General features: G+C 36.2%; 1 protein-coding gene across 2 annotated transcripts in view; it reads left to right on the plus strand.

The window, feature by feature from the left end:
• The window catches only part of SLC39A12 (solute carrier family 39 member 12), a 33,459-nt gene extending 17,692 nt beyond the window's left edge, over positions 1-15,767 (plus strand). The window contains exons 7-13 of one of the 2 annotated variants that reach the window (XM_041408624.1): positions 139-311; positions 2,051-2,203; positions 3,406-3,516; positions 5,743-5,806; positions 9,084-9,242; positions 10,563-10,750; positions 15,122-15,721. In XM_041408624.1, the coding sequence (XP_041264558.1) occupies positions 139-311; positions 2,051-2,203; positions 3,406-3,516; positions 5,743-5,806; positions 9,084-9,242; positions 10,563-10,750; positions 15,122-15,250 (977 nt within the window). In that variant the 3' untranslated portion in view covers positions 15,251-15,721. Of the gene's footprint in view, positions 1-138; positions 312-2,050; positions 2,204-3,405; positions 3,517-5,742; positions 5,807-9,083; positions 9,243-10,562; positions 10,751-15,121 lie in introns of both variants that reach the window. The other variant, XM_041408625.1, reaches the window with a different exon arrangement.
• Positions 15,768-16,013: the final 246 nt, after the last annotated feature.

The following is a 16,013-nucleotide window of genomic DNA, read 5'->3' on the forward strand; positions in this document are numbered from 1 at the left end:
CTCCTGCATGTTTGTATATAGGGGTATGTAAACATGCCCTCAACAACAATTATGAATACAAAAAAATACTCAAATACAAAGATGAATATTGGATGATTAAAGGTGCCCTTGTTTTGTTTCATTTGTTTTCCCCTACAGAATATGGTTACAGCACTGTTGCTGTTTTACTTATTACTATTGGATCTATGTTTGGTACAACTCTCATTTTATTTAACTCCTGTCAAGAAATCTATACACTCATTTTACAGCTGTTTGTCGGTTTGGCTGTTGGAACCCTTTCTGGAGATGCATTGCTGCATCTTATTCCTCAGGTAAGTAATAAAGACTTCTGTGCTTTTTAAAATGTTGACATATATGAAGAGAAAGGTTTCATTTAAACCAGGATAATGCTCATCAGGTTATAAATAAAGCTTTCCTTTAAATCCTCCCAGCACCCCAATTAAATTTGCACTCTGTAGCTCAAAGAGAGGTTAAAAATAATAATAAGCAGAAATCCATAATTGATGAATTCAAAGAAAGAAAGGTTCCTATTTTTCAAAAAAAAATTCAGAAACTCCACAAGTCCGTTGCAAGGCACATTCTAGATGGGTATAAATTTATTTCATGAGGCAGATTCTGTAACACATTTTAACAAAAATTGTTCTGAGGTTGTATGAGCCATCCACAGTCCCCTCCTCTGATTGTTCCAGGGAACCAGGCGCTATCAACGTAATTAATCCTGATGCCTAGAACTGTAATAAAATGGGGAGCATGATCTTTTCCTAGATTTATAATCTAAATTTTAAGAACAGGATAAAATGCAAAACAGAACCAAATTTTCCGTTGTGTATTCATTTATTTTTAACAGTCTCCTCTGATATGACACAGATGTTATGAGTAAACTTACAGTGGTCACAGAAAGACCTTCAGAGCTTCACTTCAGATTCTGGTTAAAATTTTCTTTATGCTCAATGCATCATCTCTGGAAGCAAAACTGGGAAAGTGGTTTAAGGAAGGCAATTCTCACTGAATGTGAGACAAATGCATTTCTTTCAGCAGCAATTTTTAAGTGTGGAAGTAATTTCCTTCACCAGTTTTAAGTGATGTATCCAGTAGTCTTTAGAGCCCTCACTTTCAGAGCAAAGGAGGGCTGCTGTGCTGTGACACTAAGGAAAAGAAGGAAGCATATCCACTAACAGAAATGCATTTTTGCATTATTTATGCATTAATTAATTTATTATATGCATTATTTTCACAGAATCACAGAGTTACAGAACTACAGAATAGTTATAGTTGGAAGGGACGCCTGCAGATCATGTAGTCCAACCCACTGCCAAGGCAGGATAACCTAGAGCAGGTTGCAAAGGAATACATCGAGGTGCTTTTGAATGTCTCCAGAGAGGGAGAATCCACAGCTGCCCTGCACAGCCCATGCCAGTGCTCTGCAACCCTCAGTGTAAAGAAGTTCTACTTCATGTTGAGTTGTGTTTTAGTTTATGGCCACCGCTCCTCATCCTGTTGCTGGGAACCACTGAAAAGAGTCTGGCACCACCCTCTTGGCACCCACCTTTGAGATATTTATATGCATTAATGAGATCCCCTCTCAGACTTCTCTTCTCTAGACTGAACAGGCCCAGTTCCAGCAGCCTCTCCTCATAAGAGAGATGCTCCAGTTCCCTAAACATCTTTGTGGCCTCTGCTGGACTCTCTCCAGTAGCTCCTTATCTATTTTCAATAGGAAGTTTGCATATTAAGATAATGCAAGTATTTTGTATAGAATTTTAGCATCAATGTATTGCAAACAAAATATATCTCATATATATAAAGGGTGATTTCATAAAACTGTCCCTAAAAATAATGTTACTTTCACCACTGAGAGATGAAAAAGTGTAGCTGTGCTCCTCATGATTCATTTCATCCTCTATTATTCAGCTGATTATTTCAAAACACAATTTAACTGTGACAGAACTGGAAAAATAAAATTCTGAGAATAAAATGAAGCTATGGCTTGCAGCAGCAAAAATTTAAACATTGCCATTTTAATTTTTTAACTTTATCTCTTTTATTTTAGACTCTTGGTTTGCATAAACATGAAGCACAAGATGTAGAGCATTTCTATGAGGGAAAAGAATATATTTGGAAACTTTTGGGAATAATTGGAGGAATTCATGGATTTTTTCTGATAGAAAAGTGTTTCTTTCTTTTGGTAACACCTCGTGACAAGGTAAAGCTTTGTACAATTCACCCTTTAAAAAAACTCTTGTATTTTGAGATTTTGCAGTGCACGGAATGTTAAAATGATTGTGGAAATGAATTATAATTTCTGTGGGTTAAATGAAACATTGATAATTGCTTTCCAAAGTGGTCCTACCAGACCGACCTTCAGTTTCTATTTTGCTTTGCTCTGTGGATTGTGCTTGCTTCATGAGTGTGTTCCATGTATTTATAATTCCAGAAAGGGAACAGTTAATCAAACATGTTCCACAAGCCTGCATTCCTGAGTCACACTGAAGCAGGTGAAAAGTGTGTATCCATATGAAATAGCAGTGACTATTGTTTGCTCTAGGCTCTGTTTGAAGAGGAGAAAGATGCAATGGAAAGATAGATGCAAGCATAAGATATTTTCAAGAACGATATCTTAAAATTTCCAAGTTGTTTTTGATCCCCATCCCAGTGATGTGAAAATCTAATATGTGTGTTGCAGTCAGTAGGACCCAATTTTTGATAATAAGATCTCCTTGCTCACAGCCATGCTTACAGTAATTCTATTACTTTATTTCAGTATGGCAGGAGCCTGAAAATATGATTATGCACAAGGATAGAATGTAGCAGAAAATGTGAAGGCTCATTAAGTTTCTCAGCATGAGAAACAATCCTAATGTCACTTAAGAAGGCTAAACCTTTGCTTGTTCTGTTTACAGAGCGTGTGAAGATTGATTTAGGCATCAATGACTCCCTAATCCCACTACCTTTGAGTCACCCATAAGAATATAATGTGAGATTAATAGAATGAGAGTATTTTGATGATGGTGGTATTTTGTTTGCTTGGTAAAAAGGAGTCCTTTTTATTCCTTGTTTGAGAGAAGGGTTTTATCATCATCCCACCAATTTTTAATTTTTTTCTACTGAGAACTAGATGAGTCCTGAGAGTCAATTTTTATATCTATCATAGCTTCAAATTTGAATATGATTTTTAAAATAAATTAAGTTTTATCAAACCTTTGTGATTGTCACTGATGTACCTGATTCACTTTTCAGGGTTTTTAACAAAATAATCATAAGGAAATGTTGATGCCAGTGATCTTTTTCAACAGATTTTGTTTGGGATAAAAATCATTAAAAATGATAAATTTTCACAAAATACTGAGAATTGCTGCACCTATGTTCATTGGGTTTCAGAACTAATTGCAAAGCATCTTCATTCAGCAGGGTCTTTCTTTAGTTAATGGGCACTGGGGACATTCCCATGATCTTCCAGTGGAGTCTGAATTAAATGAACATTCAGGCAGAGGCAAATCTACTTCAACCATACAGTTGGTAGGTTATCAATATAACATAATTTCCTAAATTTAAATTCTTCTTTCTCTGTTCCTCTAAAGAAATGAACAAAATTAATGTAATAAATCAGTATTATTGTTCAGTCTTTATTGATTTGTTGTTTATTACTTGACATGATTGTCAAAAACCTCTAAATTCTGAAGTTTATAATGAGCTTTCTCAGATATATCAAGAACAGATATTTTACAATAACTTTTCTGAAGTGTGTATCAGATTGTTATAACAATACACTTCCTGTATTGTTATACATTTTGTTGATAAAATTCTTGAAGATATCCTTCTCCCTTCTTTTTATACATTGATCATATGTAAAGGCAGACTAGACTCTCCCTTAGGAAAAACTTCGGAACATCCTGCAATAAGAGTTAAGTGCATAATTAGTGAACAGATTAAATCCTGGACTCTCCCTGGGCATTTTTCCACAGATTTGAAGAGTAATGTAAACACTTTAGATATCTGGGAATGGTGCTTACCTACAAGAAGTTACATACTTTTATACTTGTCTGTAGATAGCATCCAGACAAATAAACTTTTGCAAATTAAATTGAGTCATAAATTTTACCCTTTTTTTCTCTTTCTTTCAACAAATGTCTTCAGTTTATATCCAGTATCTCGATGCACAGGTGAACTCCACTTTACAAATCTAGTTGTGGCAAGCAAGAGCTTCATGAGTAACCACTAATCTCTAAAACACAGTTGGAAAATTCTCAATAAAAAACAGATCAAACAGGGGAGTGAAGCATGTTTACTTTTTTGTGAGACATGTCAAAGCTTCCTGTTTATGATAATGAATAAACATGTTGTTCTCCTCAGATGCAAGATCCCCCCAAAATTCTATATAGATCACAATATCTACATAAAATTAGCCTGGCTGAGCTGGTTTGTACAAGAGCAGCCAATTTTTCAGAATCATGTGAGTAATACTAAGACAAACACTGGTTGACTAAGAAAAACTTATAAATCCTTCAGATCAGTAATTAGTCTTGCAGATTTGACTCACAGTTCATAGAAGTGGCATATGAATAAATATAGAAGAAGTGGAACAATTACTGGAATTCATATGACTGGCTGCAGTCATGGGAACTAGAGACATTTATATTTCCTTTAAAAAGTAACATATGAGAAACAATTCTTTTTCCTTCTCTCCTCATGCTTCTACAGAACATATCCTTCATCACAACCAAGCTAAGACCAACCAATAAACATATATCCTATTTTGTAGCCAGGCACATCCCTGGTACAGTTTTTGGAGTGGGGGCTGCTGTCCCTAACACAGAGCTCTTGTGCTGTTGTTGACTCTACTGGCTGTCATAATAGGTTTTAACATACTTTTTTGGGAAAAAAAGCCCTCAGAAACTAAATTTCAGTCTTTCTAGTTTTAAGCAAACAAGTCTTTTGGCTTCTCTCTCCCTCACATGAATTTCCAATAATTTCTCCAATAGGGGCAGTGAGAGATTACTCATGTTCTCCTTTATTTCCCAACAGTTGCAATATCTATTAATATAATGTTTGGGCTGGTGCATCAATTTCTCTCTCTAGGATAAGGAGGACGTCACTGTCTCTTTCTTCACTTGAAGTACGGGTAAATTTCACCATGGAGTGTACTCAAGTGCTGCTATGCCCAGCCAGTGCTGCCTGATGCTGAGATGAAGCCCTTGCTAAAAGCCAAGACAAAAGACACTGGAGAAAAACCCCTGTATTTTGAAAGGGGATGAAACCTACTGATGATCATATTTTTTAGTCTTGTGTTTTCACAGATAAACTCTGAAGAACATGAGTTACTAAAAGACTCTACCTCTTTTTCCCTGGAAATTCTATGGACACATTCTCCAGGAAAATACAGTTATCCAGTCATGACAAAATGACAACATGCAGTTTTAATTATAATGTCCCTTCTAGTCTTTGGCTAAGATTTTTCTGTATTCAAGCAGAAGTGTGGCTTTCTTGGGTTACAACAATGCTTATGAATGTATTTCTTCCTGCCTGAATAAGACTTAACCCTCCCTGGCAGAGGTAGATTTCTTTTTTATGTGTTTCTGCAGTACCAATCATACTGCCAGTGGCCAGTGAATTATTCTAATGACATCTGTGCAAATAACCATTGACTATCTTTAATTCAAATAGCTTGAACTTTATTTTCCTGTATTTATGGCAGCAGCTGGAAGACACCCTTAACACTGACCCATTATCTTTGCTTTTAACTAGAGAAGCCCGGAAGATTCTGAACCTGCTGAAGCTCCTCCAGACAGCAAGGTGATCAGCAAAAAAAGTTAGTATCAATAAAAAGACTAGACAAGACAGGAAAAACCTTCAGACCTAAGATGGAATTGAAAGTGTGCAGCTGGCTTAGTTCTGTGTTTGCTGTGTGACACATCATCACATCTGACGGTGCCTGGCTACATAATTTAATCTCTGCTTAAAGACCTTCTCATCTGCCAACCCTGTAATTGTGAAGTTCATTAATCTCACACTGGTCCTTGCTTTAGTATTTGCTGTCTTACTGTTGCAGTCTATTTTTCTAAAGTCTTTGCTTAAAGGGAAATAGTCAAAAATTAATACAAGACATATTTTTATAATTTTAAACTTAGACCAGGCTTTTATTTCTGAAAGTGGTGAAATATTTTTTGTAGACTTGCTGTGCTAATATAATTCTGCATCCTTCTTCTCTTAAACAGTAAAGCAATAGACTCTTTAAAGCAGCAATGATTTATCACAGGTATGGAATTGTAGCCTCATGATGGCTCTCAGTTTTAGAGTAATCTGTTTGCTTCTGAGAACTTTGATAACTCCTGTCTTCTGTGGTTTTTTGATGCTTAGTAAAAATACAAAAATAGACTATAAACCAAATTTTGCCTTTAACTGTGCTTTGTGACCTTGGTGAATTCAGTAGAGCTGGAGTCATTCAACTGAGGGAATAATATTTTAATTTAAATCTGTTTATTTACTATAATTAGCTCCCCTTACTTCCATAAATGAAACCTTAGTAGGAAAGGGTGGGAGGTAATTTGGGGTTTTTTTGGGTGGGGGGGTGGAAATACGTAATTACAAAAGTTGGTTTCATTACAGTTCTTTTAAATATCTAAGAGCATAAACATACCTGGGTACCTTGATACTGAGTGACGTGTTTCTTCCCCAAGACTGAATGGAATCTGCATGTCTAAGAGAGAAGCCTGACAACTCCAGAACTGCAAGGCTTCACTGTAAATGCCTGTCAAGTAGGACTGCAAAAAGAGTAAATCACCATAGATAGTCAGGGAGTAACTTAGAAAGCAAGAAACTTTCTAAATAAAAAGATGTCTGACTGGCCCTCTCTGCATTTATCCATACTTATTCTATCAATATCAGAGAAGAACAGTAGCATTTTATATTTGTTGTACTTAGTGACACTTTACATTGACTAGAAATATTTTTTCTGTGTTAGTCATGGAAACATTGGAAAATATCTATTTATGGATAAATGTTTGCTTTAAGCTCTTATTCTAAACTTAAAAAGTGCAGTATATGATTGAGGTACCCGTTAGTTTTATGAACATTATAGAATAGAATTTGCTATGACTTCTGATCCTCTATTTAAGCAAAGAAAAAAAAAGGAAGATTGTTGAAGAAGAAGAGGCTTTGTAGAAAAAGTTAAGGTACTAATAGTTAATAGTTTGTGTTGGAATATAATGCAATGAGATAATTGCCAGTAACACAGTTGCTTTAAAATAGGTTGAAAGTGAAGTAGGATAAACATTCAGATTTGTTTATACATGCATCTTCTTAACTTTCTGTCAAGTAAGGTCACAAGGCTTATATCTGTAATTGCTCCACAATGTTAACCCAATCCCTGTGTTATACTGAAACATCCTGGAATGAGTTCCAGTAATCATGGAGTATATCTTCTCCAGCAATCAGATACTTGAACAAAACAGACTAATAAGACCTCAGGGCAGGCCATGAATTCATCCTGACCAGTGCTTATTACAAATCACAAACTTAATGTAAGACAGCAATTTATTATTTCTATGTAATTCACGCTCTGCACTATTGATTATAAACTGCCCATAGTGTTTAGAAAGTACTGTGCAAACTGGGGACATCCACGTCCTGCTCTGTAAGCTGGCAGCAAAATCTAACAAGCCTGCCAATTTTTCTGAACCCACAGAGCTCCCAGACAACCAAGGAGGATTTTCTGAATACGGTTGTTAGGCTTTTATGTGCTCTGCGTGTTTTTTATAATAGTCTGAAGACTTCAGTTCTAGCCAGTTTCTGTGAGAAAAATATCTCCACCATCACTATAAAATGGTCATCTCAGAGAAACATTACTGGACTGAGATCTGGTAATAACTGTATTCAGACAGATTGGTGCAGTTTGACATTTGCTCCTTAGTCTGTCATATTATGTCTATGTGGGGTCACCAAAAGACAGAAAAATACATATTTGGGGCCCAAATTATGACCCTGCTTCTTCAGGCATTAAACAAACCCTTTTCAAAGTGTTCTATCTGTTCTGTATAGAGGGAAGCTGGATGAGTTTCTTGACAGACATTAGGCAGCCCTGACTGTAAAACTGTAGATTAAATGAATGAAAAAAATACAGAATAGAGCAGCCAATTGTGTGTTACTAAGTTTAGACATTGAACCTATATGGAGCCTTCTTGCTTCTTGAAGATATAAACTGCCTCCCTGGGAATCTGTTCAGCATTCCACCCAGCTGTCTCTGTTACAGGCTGGGCAGAGAGACTATCCCTAATTCCATAGCTTGATTTCAGTACTTGCATTGCTGGTAGCACCTTTCCACTCATGCCAGGTGACATGATGCCATGAACACCCAGTATACTGTTCTACACTAAAACAAGGTCACAGAGCAGCATGGGAAAGACAAACAGCCGTCTACACCCATGAGTAATGCTCCAGATAGGAATACTATGAGCATAACAGACATCAATTGATTGGAACAAATGTTGGCTATAAGCATGCTGTAATCCTGTACTGTAAGTGATACTCTGAGGCTTGGTGTCTTTCATTTCTATCTTTCATTGTAATACAATTGCATAAAAAAACAGACCCTGCAAATACTATTCAGTAGTAGCAGGCTTTACAGGATTAAAACAATCAGCTGCATGAGACCAAATATTCATCTTCACTATAGCTCTGCAATTCTGTGAGCAATGGTGGAAGAACTCCACATACCAACTAGAAAACTTGTGTGAATTTCATCAAATAAAGAAAGATTAATAAAGAGCCTTAGGATGCTTCATGAGACAGGACACAAACCTAAATTTTTGTCTAATAGTTGACCTAGTAAGAATAAGGAAGTTATTTCTTGGCATTTGCATCTCATTTTGAATTGTTATGGAACCTGCTTTTTTTTTCAAATTTATTGAAGGAAGTGCCATAATAAGGACAAATCAGATAAACACTATTTCCTTCTGATTATTATGACTTTTTGTAATGTTATATGCAGTCACAAAAACCCCAAATCTTTTGTAACATAACAAGGCTGGCAATATCTCTTTGGGTTATTACTGGGCTATTTATCTGTTTGTTTGTTTTTCTTTTTTGAGGTAAAAAAATCAGCTTGTTAGCAATAATGGTTCTGGTGGGTGACAGTCTTCACAATTTTGCTGATGGCTTGGTAATAGGAGCAGCATTCTCATCCTCAACAGAAACAGGTGTGACAACGACTGTTGCTATTTTATGCCATGAAATTCCTCATGAAATGGGTAAGAAATATATGTATGTATTTTTCCTGATTGACTTTTTATTTCCAGGTTTCCCAAAAATTTCTTTCCTGTATGACATTTGTGGGAATTCTTGCTTATAGCATCATGAATTACAGCATTGCAGTGTGAGACTGATACTTTCTTTGCCCTTCACAAAAACCGGAGGAGGCTTCTGCACTCATTACTGGATGCCTTTCCATTTCACCTTCTCCAGATGCAAATGGCATCAGGTCAGGAGAGACCTGTTATTCTTATGTATACAGACACAAAAAATAATAAACCGTTGGCAGGACCTGTGTGTGTATTGGCCATGCCTGACACAATGGGCTATCCAAGAATTTCAATATGCAGCATAGCTATTTAATCAAGTATACCTCTTACTACCCTCATTCCTGCTGGACAGGACAGGAGGATTGTATACTGCCCTTGACTGACTGTTTCTGGTAAAACTTCCAGCATGGCTGAAGCTGCTCCTGACATTGTGTTGATGAATGTTTATGAATTGGGAAGTTTTATTTGAGAACTGCAGGTTCTCATTTCTATCATTAAACGACTGAAGATTTCACGTGCTATGTAGAAAACTCCTCCAAACAAAAAGGTGGGACGGAGGATTGTTGTAAATCTGGTAACTCTTGTTTGCATAGCAAAGCAAATTTAAATACCTGACAATTACCTCCAAAGACACCTTCTTAATTCTGGGGCAATAGTGCCCCAGTGTCAAAGTGACATTTTTACAGTCATGGAGCAAAACTTTTCAAATCTTCTAGTTTTGGCCTGTTATGAAATCTTTCATTTTAGAAGGCAAATGTGTGATGGGATTCTGATGTACAATTTACTCCATCTGATTAGGACTGAAATGAGTGGGATTATACTCAAACTGGGATCAGACTGGCATAGATTACTCTGACTTGTAGCACCTGTAAAAGACTCAAAGACCATGCTGCAAATATACCCACATGATTTAAGCTGGCAAGTTCCCAGTGGAGAAAGATTTAGAAACTCTGGGAAACCATGTGACTTCACTTTTGCATGTATCCAAGCTGGAAATGTCACGGAACACAGAGAACTAACAGAAAGCCACTCCCCAATACTGTATGCTATCTTTAGGAACAGCTAAACAAGTACAAATCAATATAACTTCTTTGTTTTGAGATTTTTCTTTCACACAGGACAAGTTTATAACTAATTCTACAGAATTCTAAAGGCAGGTATCCATCATTCTTTGTGCATATCTTAATTATTTTCCTTCATATTTTATTACCAAGAGTCTTAAAAATACATTCATCAACTAAATAATAAATGTTCTTCTTCTCTGTGCAGGAGATTTTGCTGTGCTGCTAAGTACAGGGCTCCCAACGAAGATTGCAATTTTGATGAATTTTATAAGTGCACTAACAGCATTCTTAGGACTTTATATTGGCCTTTCTCTGTCGACTGACCCATCCATTCAAAACTGGATCTTTACTATTACAGCTGGAATGTTCTTGTATTTATCTTTAGCAGAAATGGTGAGCACCTCAGTCTATTTTTATATTTTCTTTATAGCATAGCCACATCATAGATGAGTGTCACACAAATGCAGGGGGATGAACTTGGAGACAAAAAGAGCTTGTTGGGAACAGCATTTTGTCTGCCCTGTGTGTGTACAGTGCTTAGAAAAGTACTCTGTTTTTCTTCTGTGACTCTCATGCTAGGTTTCATTATAATGAACAGGGGAGATGAAGACCATTACGAGACTAAAATAAGAGAAAGGCATAATGGAATTTTAGAGTCTTTTAAAAAATCTTTTAAAGACTTTTAAACAATGTACTTTTAGTTATTTAGTAAAACATATATTTGAACCTTCAGGGGTTATAAGATCTTGAAAAAACTGGTTGGTTTTTTTTCTTTTTCTGCCTTTTTCTTCCTATATTTTTCACCCTTTGTTTCAATGCAAACTTGCAGTTTCAGAACTAAAATGTAAGATGCTTATCCTGAACACTTCCTTTTTGTCCTAGGGAGGTTTGATTTAGATCTTAAGTAATAAAAAAAGACTTCAGATTACCTCAACTTTTTAATAGTTGCCCAATATTTTTCATACTCCTAGTTCAATAGCAATGATCTGTCTATCGAAAAATAAAGTGTGAAGATACAAGGTAGGAGGAAGGTCTAAGTAAAAGTGTGGAGCAGTCATAGATCATGCAGATGCCTCAGGCCACATAATTTATTGAAGAGGTGGATAACTGTTACACTTGTAGCAATGCAGAACTTAAATGCCTGCCCAGCTTTGTCATATGGGTCTTTAACCATCATGTGTTGATGTAAAGTTCCTTGCAAGCTCCCCCACAAAGATGGAATGTTTTGATTGAGTAGATCATGAGGGAGAAAAAAAGAAGTCTCTTCAAAAATTATTGTTTTGTTTTTTCCCAAGACTGTCTGTCTCTCACTTGTGTTTATTACCACTTCATGCCTGAGATGCTCTTTACCAGGTTCAGGCATCATGCTTTAAACCTGATATGCCATTCCAGTATTATGACCTATTTAAAATTCTACTTACATTAACTGATCTTAGACCCTGGTAGTATTTTAGTCTGTTTTTGCTATTGTAACTAGAGTAAAATGAACATAAAGTTCACCTAAGAGTTTAAGAGGGAACGGCCAAAGGATTGCTGATGTGTCAACAGTCCTGACTGAGGTAGTAAATAACAGAGAAGAACACTTTGTACCAAGTTGCAGCTTGTTCTGGCAGAGAAATTTGGAAGTGAGGCTGCCTACCAACTGTCTAGGCATGGTTTTACTAATGGGGCTGAGAACGATGTACACATATTTTTCCTTCAGTGTAGGATCGGCATCCATCAAGAATCCACTAGCTCTGAGAACAATACCATGTTTTTCCCTGAGTTTTCAAAGCAATGTGCCAGCTGTAAATCTCAAGAGAAAATATAGTCCCAGGCAGAGACAGGGACATGTTTTGCCTTGTTCTCAGCTTGTCATCATAATCCTAGTCTTGATGTGAAGGGAGGAAAGAGGGGAGAGAGAGGGGAGGATCTTATTTCTCTCAATCCCTTTTATTAATAAGACTCTTATCAGCCTTTCTCTGCATTTTGTCAAAGGAACTGCCATTGGGTGGCTCACCTGTATATCAGTGTCAAATATCTCAGAAATTATTTTATTTTAAAAAAATATTTATGTAGCACTGCAGGCATCTATAGGTCTGAAAAGTTCTGTGTTTGTATAGTACATCTCAAGATAAAATGATACATCTCAAGAGAAAATGAGCCATTCTTTTTGTATTTTTCTACTTTCTGCACAGAAATAGGTTCTATACTCTGCTGCACTCTCATATATAAACCGTCATCAGTTCTCCTGCCAATGGTGTACAAACACTTAATAGTACACAAAGTTTGACTGTTATTTTCGATACTTGTTTTATGGGCTCTCACATATTTATGTGCTTGTCCGAATTGCAGTTAGATAAAACTGAACAACCTCATTGGTTTCTGCACTGAGGAACATTGAGGGGTGTGAGTGGTGGTTTGTTGACAGAACTGCACTGTGATACTGCCACCACAGACAAAGTAGCACAAATCTACTTCTGTGGTTAATTAAAGGTTTTTCATTTCTACAAATGGCATTGTAGCTCCATTAGCAAGCTGGGTAGACTAATAATTTCAGAAACTGAATAAGGAACGAAAGATAAAATCACTTATCTCCATTATTTTTCACCAAGAAATCATACAAAACTGGAGTTTACTCTGATTAATTTTAAAAATGTTTTCAATTTTTAAGCTAAGAGGGTAGTTTTTAAGTGATTTTCTGGACTGTTGCAGTGCAGCAGCCATGCCACATGTGCCCAGCTTGGTAAGAGCTCTTTTTTAGCCAGTACATGCCTGAGAGCCACTCATGCCTTCTTTCAGCGTGCTGCTTCCTATTTATTCTTATCTTTTGTGCACTCATGATAACATGAGCTGGAGTAGAACAGAGCAGTCCCTTGATTAGCTGTACCTCTTTTGCCTCTGACAGACTTGGAGCACTAGCAAGTGTAATAGCTTCCTACAGCTTGGATGTGGTGCTGCGTTCCCTTAACTCGTGAAGTGTGGTTTGCATCTGCCTGTTGAATAGTTATGGTTTTTAACAATGACATTCTCTCTGCTGTACTACAAGCTTTTTTGTTCAGAGAGAGCTGGGAACCATGGCTGATATTGTGACAGCAGCCATTTTATTTTAACAGATGAGCAGGGATGTCACACTAGGTACAGCTATAGAAATGGTTGCTGTGTTGATTACATGCACGTAGGTGAGATGGAGGGAGCAGACATCAGCACTGGATGTGGGAAGGGTACTACTTGCTAAAAATTCCTTTGAAAACTCTCTTAATTACCTATTGTGCATGTGTATAGCTCCTAAATTGTCGCTGACATCAGTAAATAAATTGTCACTGACAACAATAGAAATTAAATTTTGCAGTGGGAGGAGAAAATTTTCTTGTTTGGAGAACTTTTCACTCAGACACTGGGGAAGAGAAAAAATAGACTGATTATAAGGATAAATAAGAAAGACTAAACATCTAGACTGTAACTCTGGATTCAGGCTAGGTCTTAATTAACTGTTTTTACTTATATACACAGAAAACTCAGTGTGCTCTGAGCACTTAAAACTGTCAGTTCAGAGTCTGATTTACATCAGAACTTTGAGGTGTTTGCACTTGCTTTAGATTAAAAGTTTATGATTATCTTTAAAAACTGATCAAATATGACTACATAAGTTTCTGTACTGTAATTTAAACCACTGCCTTGTTGTAATGAAAATCCAGGGCATTTGAGTTTCCCTGTTTTTTTCAGGCAAAACTTGAAAGCGGAGGCAGATTTTTCAGCACAGTTTTGTTTTGGGCCCAGGCCAACTTTGAGACCAAAGAAGAATGCAGAAGCAACAGCCCCAGAAACCTCCCTCTGACATAGGGAAGGACAAGCATAGCAAACACTCCTGTTAACCTCCTTGGTCAGCACCACTCCACTGTCTCCCAGTGGCTGCTGCTGTTACAGCTACCGTGAAGAGCCTCCAGAGTGCACAGGAACTCAGTAGTTTTAGTCAAGCACAGAAAAAAACACACAACCAAAACCAGAGGTCAGCACCAGGCTATTGCTCTGTATTTATTTCCAGAGTTGATGTGACAGTATTAGCAGTCATCAGTGTTTCCCCTGAATAAAGCAGAAATATTAAGAGAATTTGAGCCTGAGGCATCATTTCTGCAAGCTCTGTTTAGACACATATTTAGTTTAAACCTTTGATAAAATACAGTGTGTAGAGTGAAAGGTCAATGCAAGTTGCTTTTATTTTGATTATAAACAAGTGTTGTTCCATTACATGATTTAAAACTCACAGAGAAAAACACTAAACACTTATTTCAAGCATATTTTAAAAGTTCTGTTTTCTACTTGTACATTTCCTAAAGCCCAAGTAAATAGGAGTGTTGCCAGTTATTTCAGAAAAAGCATGATTGACCCTATATATAGTACTGAAGCAAAAAAAATACTCCAACTAGCTTATTCCCACAAAAGGAAATCACTAATTTTACTAAATAAGCATTTTCTTGCAGACAGCTGTATAAAATTACTACAAAATATTGACACGTTAACAAATTTCAGAATCTTATTTATAATTCTTGTCAGTGCTAGTAAAAGAATCAAAGTGGATAGAATTTGATTAATTTAGATATTTCATTGTCAAGATCAGCTTTGTCAAAATGTACAGAAAATGCTACACGTTAATAACTATAGTCAGAAGCTCAGCATTTTGAAAATTGCCTTTTTTAAATGAAGTTTGCCTTGTTTTCCCATAACTTTTTTTTCCCACAGATGAATGTATCTGGCTCTCATTCTGCTGTCTTATTCTTTTTTTAGCTTCCTGAAATGACTCATATTCAGACACGGCGACCCTGGTTGATGTTTCTCCTACAGAACCTTGGATTACTATTAGGCTGGCTTTGCCTCTTACTTTTGGCTGTATTTGAACAGAAAATTAAAATATAAGTTTTCTGTTGGAAATCTCAAAGTACCACTTATGACAGTGGATAGCATTATTCACAATTTTGTTATGTCTGCCATAGTAATATGTAAATTAAGTTGCTGGGATTTTATATCTGAATAGTAGATAACTATTTTACTTTATTAACTTATTGTCCAGATTTTTGTATTTTTTTTTGTAAACATGAATATTTAGAATTCTGTTTTATTTGTTACTGAGTTTACCAGATCCCATGCTCAAACTCACAGGAGCTTTTGATTAGCTTTTATTGAGACTGTTCTAGTTGAATTCTCTAAGTGATCTCTGCCAGTCTGATTGAAGAAAAGAATAAAACACTTTTATATGCAATAATTAAAGTGGACTAACCATAGTTTAATAATTCGAATATGGAATGTTTTTTTTGCCTTTTAGTACAAAGAATTATTTCTTTAAATTTAAAAAGTGTAGCAAAGCTAAACTGCTAAGTGGCATAAAGCAATCTCATAAAGTCTGCACTTTCTACTTTGTCAACATAAAGATTCTCATCAGTTGCATCTTTCTGGACCACTGTGGCAGGAAAAAATGAAAAGTGTAAATGTTGAAGTTTATGATACAGAAATTTGGGAATACTCTTTTTGGACTATAATACAATTTCTCATATGTGATGGAACCTGTGCCAGTTAAGCACTGGACTAACCACCTTTTGATTATCTCACCTCTGGTAGTTGCTTTTAGCACCTGCTTATGAAGCATTCCAAAAAATATGCTTAAATTTACCCTGATATTCCT

The sequence above is a fragment of the Onychostruthus taczanowskii genome, unplaced genomic scaffold (genome assembly GCF_017590055.1).
Source record: "Onychostruthus taczanowskii isolate IOZ18803 unplaced genomic scaffold, ASM1759005v1 scaffold3, whole genome shotgun sequence".
Lineage (NCBI taxonomy): Eukaryota > Metazoa > Chordata > Aves > Passeriformes > Passeridae > Onychostruthus > Onychostruthus taczanowskii.